Genomic DNA, 13,821 nt, shown 5'->3' with positions numbered 1-13,821 from the left:
CTGGAACACTGGATGAACCGCTGATAAAGTAGGTGGTAATGCAAGCCTGTAGGCTACTTCACCCACCCTTTCAAGAATTTCAAAGGGTCCAATATACCTAGGGCTCAGCTTGCCCTTATTTTTGAACCTCATTACACCTTTCATAGGTGAATCCCGGAGCAATATTCGTTCTTCAACCATGAATGAAATATCACGAACTTTACGGTCGGCATAACTCTTTTGCCTAGACTGAGCTGTGCGAAGTCGATCCTGAATAATCTTGACCTTATCCAAGGCATCCTGTACCAAATCGATACCCAACAACCGAGCCTCTCCCGGTTCAAATCAACCAACTGGCGATCGGCATCGCCTTCCGTATAATGCCTCATATGGAGCCATCTGAATGCTCGACTGGTAGCTATTATTATAAGCAAACTCCGCAAGTGGCAAGAAATGATCCCAAGAACCTCCAAAGTCTATAACACAAGCGCAGAGCATATGTTCCAATATCTGAATAGTGCGCTCTGACTGTCCATCAGTATGTGGATGAAATGCTGTACTCAACTCCACCCGCGTGCCTAACTCACGTTGTACATCCCTCCAGAAATATGAGGTAAACTGCGTACCTCAATCTGAAATAATAGACACGGGCATACCGTGAAGGCGGACAATCTCACGAATGTAAATTTCAGCTAACCTCTCTGAAGAATAGGTAACTATCACTGGAATGAAATGGGCTGACTTGGTCAACCTGTCCACAATGACCCAAACTGCATCAAACTTTCTCTGAGTCTGTAGGAGCCCAACAACAAAATCCATTGTGATACGCTCCTACTTCCACTCAGGAATTTCTAACTTCTGAAACAAACCACCAGGTCTCTGATGCTCGTACTTAACTTGCTGACAATTCAGACACCGAGTTACATGTGCAACTATATCCTTTTTCATTCTCCTCCACCAATAATGTTGCCGCAAATCTTGATACATTTTTCCGGCACCTGGATGAATAGAATACCTGGAACTGTGTGCCTCTTCAAGAATTAATTCACGAAGCCCATCCACATTAGGCACACAAATATGGCCTGGCATTCGCAGAGTTCCATCTTCCCCCATAGCAACCCGTTTGGCATCACCGTGTCGCACCGTGTCCTTAAAGACAAGTAAGTGAGGATCATCATACTGCCTCTCTCTGATGCGCTCATATAAAGAAGACCGAGAGACTGTACAAGCTAGAACCCGACTGGGTTCTGAAATATCTAACCTCACGAACTGATTAGCCAAAGTCTAAACATCTACAGCTAATGGCCTCTTCACCAACCGGAATATACGCAAGACTGCCCATACTCACAGCCTTTCTACTCAAAGCATCGGCCATCACATTGGCCTTTCCGGGGTGATACAAAATGGTGATATCATAGTCTTTTAACAACTCCAACCATCTCCTCTGCCTCAAATTAAGATCTTTTTGTTTGAACAGACATTGAAGGTTGCGATGATCAGTAAATACCTCACATGAGACACCGTAGAGGTAATGCCTCCAAATCTTCAGCGCATGAACAATGGCTGCCAATTCTAAGTCATGGACAGGATAATTCTTCTTATGAACTTTCAACTGCCGCATCGCATATGCAATTACCTTGCCATCTTGCATTAATACTGCACCAAGCCCAATGTGAGATGCGTCACAACATACCATATATGATCCTGAACCTGTGGGTAATACCGACACTGGAGCCGTAATCAAAGCGGTCTTGAGCTTCTGAAAGCTCAACTCACACGCGTCTGACCATCTGAATGAGACACCTTTCTGGGTTAATCTGGTCTTAATAGTTGTTCATAATCAATTATAGAATCGTCAATTAACTTCATGTTAACAAAAATCTCGTTTCAAACCTTCACAATACTAATAACGAGATGCGAGGCATGAAGACCTCATAATTATTTACCCGAATTAACGAGTCACATTTAACACCACCTGGGCGGGCACCTACCTCGTAGGTTACAACTCAATATTACAACACGAATTTGGCAAGTATGCACAGAGAATTTCATACAAATATTTTAAAATAAGACTAGAAGGCATGACTCCCTATTAGTACTATAGTACAAATTTAATTTCACAAGGGAGGATTTAAACACAAGGGTTTTTATCACAAGGATCTCGTCCTTATATAACTTCCACCACAGCTTGTAGCCCGGTTTAAACATATCATTTTATATTAAAATGTGAGGATCTCGTTCTCAGTTTTGAATCACAAGTAATATGCACATCGTGCCAATCGAAAATTTCCATTTTCTCTTTTTAAATAACTTTCGTTAAACAAAATCACAACACATAATGAACCCCACACCGGTAGGGCATATAATTCATAATTTGTAATTAATTATCCAAAAATACATCAGAATATACCGAAATAAGTACCAGAAAGGCACCTTTATCCTCACAGATCTTATTAGAGTCCATCATGGAATGATAGGTGTAGTTATCTCCATAAAACCTCCCAACAGAAGTAGACACATAAGTAGATTATAGAATTACGAAGCCCACTCATAAGTGGGATACAATAGGAGGACTCGTCTCGATACTCAGAACCAAATCAAGTTAAGGAAATTATTCCTTTATATTAAATTGAGGTCGCGCCTGTAACGACACCATCTGATGTATCGACCTCCGCCATACCATAAAACAATTGTAACAATGGCTGGGTCTCCACCTCTAGGACGCCTTCTACCTGCCTGTCCTCCACCCCTAACTGGTCCTGTGGGTGGTGTAGTAACTGCAATGGGGCACGTAGCCTGAGTGCTTTGATGAAATATGTCTCTCCCAAGTTTGGGATAATTTTCTCATGATGTGCCTAGTATCACCGCATTCATAGCAACCCATTTGCGAGTTTGGCTGCTCATACTGAGTCTGTGCCAAATAACTGGAATAACCATTGTAGGACACTTATGTCAGTGGTGCATTAAAAGAACTTACTAGAGCACCTCGATTAATCCTATGTGCGAACTGGGCTCGCCGACTGCCCGAGCCCCCGCCATAATGATTTATACTCACAGAGTAGAATCCACTGAATCCCCCAGAACCTTGAGACGTCTTGGTCTCCTTAGTTTCCTTTTTCCTCACCCCGAACACGTTCTAATATCTTCGCAATTTCTACCACTAGTGGAAATGAAATATTAGCCTGTAGCTCCCGATTCATACAAAATTTTATGATCATAATTGAGTCCTTTAATGATTATGTGGACTCACTCTCTGGCTGTAAGAAGCAAAGTAGGAATATGACAGGCTAACTTATTGAACCTGATGGCATATTATGACACCGTCATGGTGACCTGACGCAATCGTTCAAACCCTATGCGCCATACATTACAGAGAGTTCGAGAAACAAACTCTTTCAAAAGTATTCCTGAGAATCGAGCCAAGTGGGCGGTGTTGTATTGGCTGGTCTGCCCTCTTCATAGGCTTGCCACAGACACCTGTGGAGAATTATCTCTCCCAAGGCCAATTTCTTCTTTTGTTATGCTGACTCAACACTGTTGAGCTGGCCCATTTCTTAATATACTCTTCAATTCTTCTTTGGGATAGACTTTACCCTTATTTATATACAATGATCACAAAAGTAGAGCTCCATACAGACAATTCTTAGTCCAGAATCTCGTCAACCACTGTACTTCCTCCGAAGCACCCCAAAATCCACAACCGTGACGTCCATGCCGAGTAGGCCTTCTGTAAATTTAATATTGTTTCTCTAACTCCTTTAGTACTGAAGTATAAGATTATTTCGGAGGCGGACATACCGCAAGTACCAACCTTATTCTCTACAAGATATCGGGCCTTAAACACATGTAAATTTTGGTAGAAACTTTTAGTACCACATATATACATTTCAGGCCAAAGCTGATCTAACACACGACTCGCAATCCATTCATCGATAGTGGACTCCCCCACTCGGCGCGAAGTCATTGTTCACCTCGTCCGATGGTCCACAATATTAACCTTCACAACTCGCATAAATCAACCAGATGCCAAGATACGTTGCACCCCCCACATTATTCACTGGGTGATCTCCTTATACGTCCGCATCTTCAGTCGGAATCACACGTTGAGGCAATATTTGAGCATCTATGGCTCCCTCATAGTTCATTTGCGGCATCACGAACCGTCGACGAACAACTGATACCGAGAGCGCAATGTCATACACGAGTAGATACAAAGGAATGTGAGATATAGTTTTCAAGCAAGATCAATGTCGCACGATAAGGAATGAAAGAGGTGATATTATTCCTAAACTTCATAGCCTCTGAGATATAAGTACAAACGTCTCCGTACGGATCTTTCAGACTCTACTAAGCTTCCTCATGACTCGTGAGACCTATGTAACCTAGTACTCTAATACCAACTGTCACGACCCGAAATTTCCACCTTCGGATCGTGATGACGCCTAACATTTCACTTGCTAGGCAAGCCAAAGTTAAAATAATATTAGCCATTTTTAAACAATTTTTAAATTTATTAATAATAAAGAAACAAATGCGGAAGTAAGGTCTGAAATATAGTGAATAATCCACAAAAATAATTGCGTCTAAATACCATCCCAGAATTGGTGTCACAAGTGCACGCGCTTCTAGAATAATAAAAATAAAGGTCTGAATAAAATAAAGCTGTCTGGAAATAAACACACAGCTAAGGTACAGTAGACGGGGACTTCAGAACTGCGAACGCCGTGCAGTTGTACCTCAAGTCTCCTCTGAGTAGCTGAAATCCGAGCAAGTCTATGGTACGCCGCTGGGACCAACTCCGAAATCTGCAAAAGAAGTGCAGAGTGTAGTATCAGTACAACCGACCCCATATACTGGTAAGTGCTGAGCCTAACCTCGACGAAGTAGTGACGAGGCTAAGGCGGTTCACTTACATTAACCTGTACGCAATATTAGTAACAACATCAATAATAGAAATAAATCAGGTAACTCATTTATAATGGTTGAAGCCAACTCAGTATTTATAATCAATTATCATTTCCATAAATTCTGTTGCAGCGTGAATTCGCTCTCACAATATATTCACATTCAATTCTGTTGCAGCGTGCAACCCGCTCTCCCAATATTTTTCTTTTAATCAAGTATGTCATATATTTATTTCAATCAAGTATATATATAGACTTTTAAATAAGTCTGTTGCGGCGTGCAATCCGATCCTCCAATATTGACTTTTCAATAAGTCTATTGCGGCGTACAACCCGATCCTCCAATATTAACTTTTTAACAAGTCTGTTGCGGCGTGCAACCCGATCCTCCAATATGGACTTTTAAACAAGTCTGTTGCGGCGTGCAACCCGATCCTCCAATATGGACTTTTAATCAAGTCTATTGCGGCGTGCAACCCGATCCTCCAATATGGACTTTTAAATAAGTCTGTTGTGGCGTGCAACCCGATCCTCCAATATATTCATTTCAATCAACTCTGTTGCGGTGCGCAACCCGCTCCTCCAATATATTCATTTACCAATTCTTATAGAATAAATTTCCCCAATAAATGTAATAATTAATATAAAATTTTAAAAAAACAAGCATTCAATAGTTATGATTTAATTATGAAACAAGCAATGACAATTAGCAATTTATTATGAAAATCGGGGAGAAAATAGACAGTTTAATATTTAATATGCTAAATGTCAAGTAGCAATTAATACACATAAATCAAATAGCATGTAACAATTATTGCAGGAATTCAAGGATTAATATTTGTCAAGGAATAGGAAATAAATAATTATTATAACAATTAATTCGTCTCTTAGAACAATTTATGGTTTTCAAATAATTATGCAAATAATTAATTTGATGATGTATAGACACTCGTCACCTCGCCTATACGTCATTCACATGCATTTCACATAACAAATATTTTAAGGGGTCTAATCCCTCAAGTCAAGGTTAACCACGACACTTACCTAGCTATGCAAATTCCAATAAATTACTCGACCATAACTTTTCCTTTTAAATTTGTCTCCAAAAGCTTCAAATCTATTCACAGATAATTCGATATACTCAATACAAATCGTAGGAATTAATTTCATATGAATTTATTAATTTTTCGGATAAAAATATGAAATTAACTTTAAAAATTGATAGTGGGTCTCACATCTCAAATCTCGAAAAAACTTACGAAATTCGAACACTCATTCCGAGACGAGTCCAACCATATAAAAATTATCAAATTCCGATATCGGATTGACCTTCGAATCTTCGTTTTATATTTTTTGGAAGGTTTTGTAAAAATCTGATTTTTCTTCCATAAATTCATGGATTCATGATGTAAATGAGTATGTAATTATCAAATATAATCAATATAGGATAAGGAACATTTATCCCAATTTTTTCCCGTAAAAATCGCCCAAATATCGCCTAAACCGAGCTCCCCAAACTCAAAAATGAGTAAAATGGCTAAACTCCCCATTTTATGGGGGATTTTTGGCATTTTCGAGCGCCACAGGTAGCGTGGGGCGCTTCCTGTGGCACACTTTCCAGAACACCAATAATTCCCAGCGCCAGGGTTAGCGCCCCACGCTACCCTGGGCGCTGGCGGCTACGAAAAATCTTTTCCGACACGAAAATGGGCATAACTCTCTCATACGATGTCCGAATTCGACGATTCATTTTGCTATGGCTCCAAAATATCAATACGGATCTAATGCTTCCATCAAAATTGAATTTGGAATTCATTTGCTTAATGGGATACCACTTATTCTTGAAGAAACGACGTCGAACGTTCTTGAAATGCCAAAATTAAATTCTGTTGACCACCCGAAATCCACCCGAGACCCTCGGGATCTCAAACAAATATACCAACAAGTTCTAAAATATTATACGGACTTACTCGGGGTCACATATTACGTCAAATGACGCTAGAATTACAATTCACACCTCGATTCGATCTTTTGAGTTTTCAAACTTTTCAATTTACAAATCTTGTGCCAAAACATGTTAAATGAATCCGGAATGACTTTAAATTTGGCACACAAGTCATAAATGATATAACGGAGCTATTCTAATTTTCCGAATCGGATTCCGACCCCGATATCAAAAAGTCAACCCCGTGGTCAAACTTGAAAATCTTTAGCCTTTAAATTGCTAGTTCTGTTAAATGGTCATAACTTAAGCTAGGGACCTCCAAATTAAATTTCGGGCATACGCCCAACTCCCAAATCACAATACGAAGCTACCGAAACTATCAAAATACTGATCCGGATCCGTTTGCTAAAAATATTGACTAAAGTCAACTCACTTAAATTTTAAAACTCTATTTTACATTTTAATTCATTTTTCAAATAAAAACTTTTCAGAAAATTTTACGGACTGCGCACGCAAGACGAGGAAGGATAAATGGTGCTTTTCGAGGTCTTAGAACACAGAATTACTTATTAAATTTAAAAATAATATTTTGGGTCATCACAATAGTATATATACTAAATGAGATGTATATATAGTATAGTATAGTATATATACTAAATGTATAATATATAAGCTATATATATATATATATATATATATATATATATATATATATATATATATATATATATATATATATAAAGTTAAATTCGATATAAGATGTATATATAGTATAGTGTATATATATATATAAGCTATATTCGATATTAAATATTGAATATTAAAATTTAGGATGTTAAATAAAATTTAGGTCACAATTCTATAAAAAAATTTACAAAGCATTGCTTTAGATATTTTTTTTAACATCCTTTTGTCTCTAATATCTATTTAATTTTTTTTTTTAAAAATATCTGTTGGGCCCACTTAGCCCATTTAGCTCACGGGCCGGGACCGTTTAGCCCGAGATCAAACGGTCCCGGTCCCGGACCGGTCCCTACAAAAAAGACTGTTTAGCTCGTAACCATTTATCCCGTTTAATTTGGGACCGGTCCGAGACCGGGACCGTTTGGACCGGCCCACTTGGCCCGTTTAGGCCCGGGACCAACCCACTTGCCACCCTTAAATGGACCCTATGATATTGAGATGGCACATCATGTTTTTGTTTCGACCTCTATATTTTAACAAATATCTATGATTAATATTGCTTTCCGAAATGATCATCGAATATGGAAGCACACACATCTGGACCGCATTGGCAAGTCTCTTATGGTCTCCTTTTATATACAAACTACTATTGTAAAGTTCTTTCGTCCCTCAACTTTGCCAATATATAAGGGAGTTTTTTCTATCTTGACCGCTTGTCAATTTTTACTCTTTTTTCTTAATGATATAGTACATATTTCTAGAGCAAAGATTATTTTCTTTTTGCGGTAGCCTTACAATATTTTTGTTCTTTGTTGTCGTGGCAATGTAGGCAGAGGCGAAGCCAAAATTTCAAGTTTATGGGTTTTGAATTCGAATTCTTTTAAGTCACTGGGTTCTAAGTTAATAATTTATAAATACTCGATGAGTTTTTTAAGGCAAACACAAGATTTGGACTAAAACTACTAGGTTCGGCCAAATATGTTCTCGACACTCTAGCTCCACCCCTGAATATAGGGACTAATCAGTATAAGATTTTACTTTTTTGTGTAGATAATATAAAATCTTTTTATACTATTACTTTTAAATTTTAACACGTGATAATAGGTTGACGTCTTTACCTGGTTAGACCTATTAGACATGATCTTGGATACATCTCACTTATTAGTTAGTCTTATTAGTTAGTTTTAGTCCAGATCTAGCCCAAGGTTTGGCTCACGTGTATTTATAAGTTTTCGGGTTTACAACCCATATAAAGAGGGTAGTGTGTTTACAGTTTTGCCCCTAGTATAAATATAAGTCTCTAGACAGTTTTTTACACTCATAATGAAAATATTGATTTTTCTCTGAGCTTTCTTCTTTCTTCTTATCTGAAACCCTAATCAAATTCACATACGTTGCAGTTGGTTTGTTAATGTTCACATGGTATAAGAGCCATGTGCGTTAGATAGATCTTGACAAGAGGAGTCGATCGATCTTACCCTCACCGTTTGAATCGAAGGTTTTGCCCGTTCGCCTTTTTTTTTTTTGCGACTGTTCTTCGGACTGGTCTGCGATGATAATATTTCTATACTTTTGTTGGAAATTGGATTCTCAGTGAGTATTTCTCTCTTTTGCTGATTTTATTTGGAATTAGTTTGGAAGATTTTGTTTTTTTGGTGACAGAAAAATCTTAAATATTATTTTTGCATTTGAGTGTTTTGTACCTTCCTAAAATGGCGAATACTGAAATTCCTGTAAATGCTAGTTTTAGTGATAACTTTACATACATTCCTAACCCTGCAAGTCCCTTATTTCTCCATTCGTCTGATATACCTGGGATGTGTTTGGTGATCACTCCATTCTCTGGGTCAGGGTATGGAGGATGGAGAAGAAGTATGATAGTGTCTCTTTCTGCTAAGAGTAAAATAAAATTTGTGGATGGCTCATGTCCTAGGCCAATTACCACTGATGTTTCAAAGTTGCGTCAATGGGATAGATGCAATAATATGGTAATTTCATGGCTAACCATCTCACTTTCACCAACTATAGCTAAGAGTGTCCAGTACTCCGAGACAACTAAGAGTATTTGGAATCAATTGGAGCGTAGGTCTGGGGCTGTAAATGGTACTAAGGTGTTTGAAATAAATAAGGAATTGGCATCCACACAACAAGGTTCCCTTGATATTGTGTCCTATTTCAATAAACTAAAGAAGCTCTAGGATGAGTTGGGTACAATGCGTAAGAACCATGGAAATCGTTTCATGTGTGCTGCAAGAGATGGTATTCAAAAGGATAAGGAGGAGGATAAGCTTCATCAATATCTTATGGGCCTAAATGAAATATATGTGGGAGTGAGAAGCAATTTGCACATGATGCAACCTCCTCCCACACTTGATAGTGCATACAATATTCTACTTCATGATGAAAATCAGAGGCAAGTTCAATACACTCCCCAACTGGTTCCAGAATCTATTTCTTTTTAATGTAAATGCCAATAATAAAACTTTCCATACAAATGCCAATGCCAATGTCAACAATAAGACATTCTCTCCTAAGCAATATAATCAGAAAATGGACTTTGATCAGTCCAGGGGAAATATGTTTTGCAAATATTGTAAAACACCTGGACACCTAATCGACAAATGCTACAAGTTACCTGGATTTTCACAAAATTTCAAATTCAATAAGGGGAAAAGGATGGCTGTTAATGTGACTGTTGAGGCTGAGTATCCTGCAAAAGCCTACACTCTACAGTACAACTCACCTCAACTTTACACTGCTTCTGATCGTGAGGAACATGCCTCTTCAGTACCTGGATTGACCAAGCAACAGTATGCATAACTTATGTCTCTCCTGCAACAAAATCAAGTTTCTTCAGCTGTTGATTCTCAAACTAACCTCATGGGATCTGCCAACTTTGCTGGTAGTACTTTCTCTCTGCCTATTTATATTAATGATGATTCTCATGTTTGCTTGTTATTTGGTGCTACTAGAAATGTTTGGATTATAGATAGTGGAGATACTGACCATATGACCTCAAACAAAAACATACTTTCTAATCTTACTCCACTTCCTACTCCTTATTTGGTAACTCTTCCCAATGGTTATAAAGAAAAAGTTACTTATACTGGTTCTGTTACCTTGTTCCCTTCTTTAACTCTTGATAAAGTCTTATATATTCCTCGTTTTCAATACAATTTAGTCTCAGTTTACAAGTTGATTCAGCAATTTCACTGCATGGTCTTGTTTACTTCCTCTTCTTGACTTTTGATACAGGCCCATTTCATGAGGAAGCTTCTAGATCTTGGTAGACAGGACCAAGGCCTCTACAAGCTCCTTCATGCCAATGAGACTAATTCTAGTCCTAGTTGTCCTAATTTTGTTTTCAATAAAGATGTGCAATGTATGAATAATGGTGATAGGTTCTTTACCAATACTAAACAATCTAAATATGCATTGAATTGTGTTCCTTTAGTTTCCAGTAATGATGTACCTAGTATAAACAAACATGATGTACTTTGGTATCGTAGGTTGGGACACATTCCTTTTGCTAGAATGAAAAGTATTTCTTCCATTTCTGCTCGACTATCTTCTAAATAATCTTTTGTTGTGTCCCATTTGTCTCCTAGCAAGGCGGGCAAGGCTACCATTTCCCCAAAGTAATTCAGTTTCCAAGTCTTTGTTTGAACTCATTCATGTTGACACCTAGGGACCCTATAATACTAACACATACTTTGGTGCAAGGTATTTCCTAACCATTATGGATGATCATAGTAGGGCAACCTGGACTCATCAAATGCACTCCAAAAGTAATGCTTTCAATTTGCTAAAAGACTTTATCTCCATGGTCAGAACCCAATTTAATCTTCCAGTCAAAACCATTAGAAGTGATAATGCCTTAGAAATTGGCCTTTCTACTTCTGCCATACAATATTTTTCACATAACGGGATCATTCACTAAATAACTTATTCTCATACACCTCAACATAATGGCATTGTTGAAAGAAATCATAAATACTTGTTAGCAAGAGCTTTATGGTTTTACTCCAAACTACCTACCAAATGCTGGGGGGAATAGATCATGCCCAACTCTAATCCTAAAGAGGATAAGTGGCCACTACAAATATAATCCGATCTAAAAGTCCGGAGTCAAATCCCACAGAGAACTAAAACTTAGCTACAACTGTCACTATCACTAAGAAGATAAGTCTGAACAAATTCTGAAGTTATAAAGATTGAGATTTTATTTCTAACTAATTAAAGTAGAATTATTAAATAAAGATAATAAGAGTTCGAGACAAGATTAAGGAGGCCTAGAGTTATGATATCCCCAATTGTCAGAATTCTCCCCGCTACGTTTTCTATAATTTTGCCTAAGTATTCTCTACCGATCATGAGTACTTCGAGTGTCGTAATTCTCTTTCGAGCAACTACCATAATTTACTAGACGTATTCTTCCGAACCACGCTAGCTGGCACTAGTTTATCGCTCACTCAAATCGCACCAAGATTTCGTTATTCCTAATCCCACCTTTAAACCGTTCGTATTGATTCCTCCAATACGTTAGGAGTGATATTATTCAACAACTACCTAAATATGTATTCTTTTCCAAGTATACACACTAAATAGGTACAATCAATTGAGGGCCCTTCAATCAACTAAGATAATCACGTAGTTGAACAAGAAGAGAAAATTCAATGGCAAAATTATATTAAACGCAATAGAAAAATCATCCTTCAAAAGGTTCCATCAAACCCTAGATGAGAAAGTTTAGCTACTCATAACCATACTAACAATCATGATAATAATTGAAAGCATTAAAATACATATTAAGGAAGAACGGAAGAGAAAACTCTTATGATTCGTTGCTTCCAAGTGTTCTCATAGCCTTCTTGCCTCTCCAATAATGTTCAACCCCCTAAGACATGTTTAGGGAGTATTTATAGGTTAGGGTTCGAGGTCCTTAAGTCCAAATTTGGGTCGGAGTCTTTTAATTCACGCACTTTCGATCACCGGGCTATAGACCTCGCGAGGCAAGGCTTATAGCGTGGTCAGCCAGGAAATAGAGCTTGCTACGACTGGCTTGTAGCGCTGTCAAGCTGGCTATAGAGCTGGATATGCTTGGCCTGTAGCCAGGCTTGGGTACTTCGTGTTTTTATGCTCTTTTCTTGCATTTTCGTCCTCTTTTCGTGCAAACACTTTATTCTGATGCTCCTACACATAAGTAATATAATTTAGCTCAAATGTCGCGCAATTTACCACTAAACTAACAACATATAATGAGAGTAATGCACTAAAAATGTAGCGTTTTGGCCAAACATCACGTATTGCATCCTAACTTCCACATAGCTAATAAACAAAAAAGGGTCAAAAATATCCCTCTACTATAGAAAATTATTTAAAAAAATTTTCCGTTATACTATTCGATCAAAAATAACCCTACCGTCTAACTATTAAACAAATATGCCCCAACTTTAACGGAAGAGCCGCATGGAGGGCTTCTATTCCTTTTTAATCCCCAACCCAAATTAATTGAATCTGATCCACTACTCAACACCTAAAACCCATAAACATAAAATGTAAGGTCCCTATTTCATTTCTATTTTCAAAATATTGAACCACAATTTTATGTTCTTGTTGAGAATTTTCTAAACATTCTTACATATTCTTCATTCTTGGGTTTAACCCAAAATAAAATTATTGTATAACCATGTAAAAAGCATTTGCAATACGGATAAGAATGGTGGAGAAAATTTTGGGACACTTCAATTAGTATTGAACAATAAGAGAGAACACATATATTCTCCAAACAACTGGTTTCAATTATTCATTGAGAAAACTTTGGAGGCTAGTTTCACAAACCTCAATCGCCTGGATACTACCGAAAATGGAATTTCTCTTACATTTAGACCATTTCAAGCTAAAATAGAGGCCTCTGACAGATTACTCCAAACCAATACCAAGCTATTATATTCTCGTGGGAGATTTATGGCCAAAGTGATGTGATGACCCAAAAGGTCATCTTATGTTTTAGAAATTGAATGCTCTTAAGCCTTAAAAATCTCATTTTTACCTTCCTCGATTTGCATGCGCAGTCCGGGCAGGTTTTAAAAAAATTTTTATGTTGAAAATTAATGAAAATAAGAATTTTTGCCTTAAAAGTAGATTTTAGTTGACTTCAGTCAATATTTTTAGTAAACGGTCTCGGATCCGTATTTTGACAATTCTGGTGGGTCCGTATCAAATTATGAGATCTGGGCGTATGCCCGGAATCAAATTCGGAGGTCCCTAGCTCAAATTATGATTTTTTGATGAAAATTAAAAGTCTGA

At 37.6% G+C, this 13,821-nt stretch overlaps 1 protein-coding gene across 1 annotated transcript; it reads left to right on the top strand.

Moving 5' to 3' along the window:
- Nucleotides 1-9,224: 9,224 nt before the first annotated feature.
- Nucleotides 9,225-9,710, top strand: LOC138891964 (uncharacterized). Its single transcript, XM_070175653.1, has one exon. It carries the CDS (start codon nucleotides 9,225-9,227, stop codon nucleotides 9,708-9,710), a length of 486 nt encoding a protein of 161 aa, XP_070031754.1.
- The last annotated feature ends 4,111 nt before the right edge of the window (nucleotides 9,711-13,821 follow it).

This window comes from Nicotiana tomentosiformis, chromosome 5, assembly GCF_000390325.3.
Source record: "Nicotiana tomentosiformis chromosome 5, ASM39032v3, whole genome shotgun sequence".
NCBI classification, from domain to species: Eukaryota; Viridiplantae; Streptophyta; class Magnoliopsida; order Solanales; family Solanaceae; genus Nicotiana; species Nicotiana tomentosiformis.
Note: the sequence above shows the minus strand (reverse complement) of the source record. Positions and strands in the feature narration are given on the sequence as shown.

Bases quoted from the DNA above. Each gene is read 5' to 3' on its own strand.
- LOC138891964 (XM_070175653.1), top strand. From the start codon at position 9,225: ATGGCGAATACTGAAATTCCTGTAAATGCTAGTTTTAGTGATAACTTT.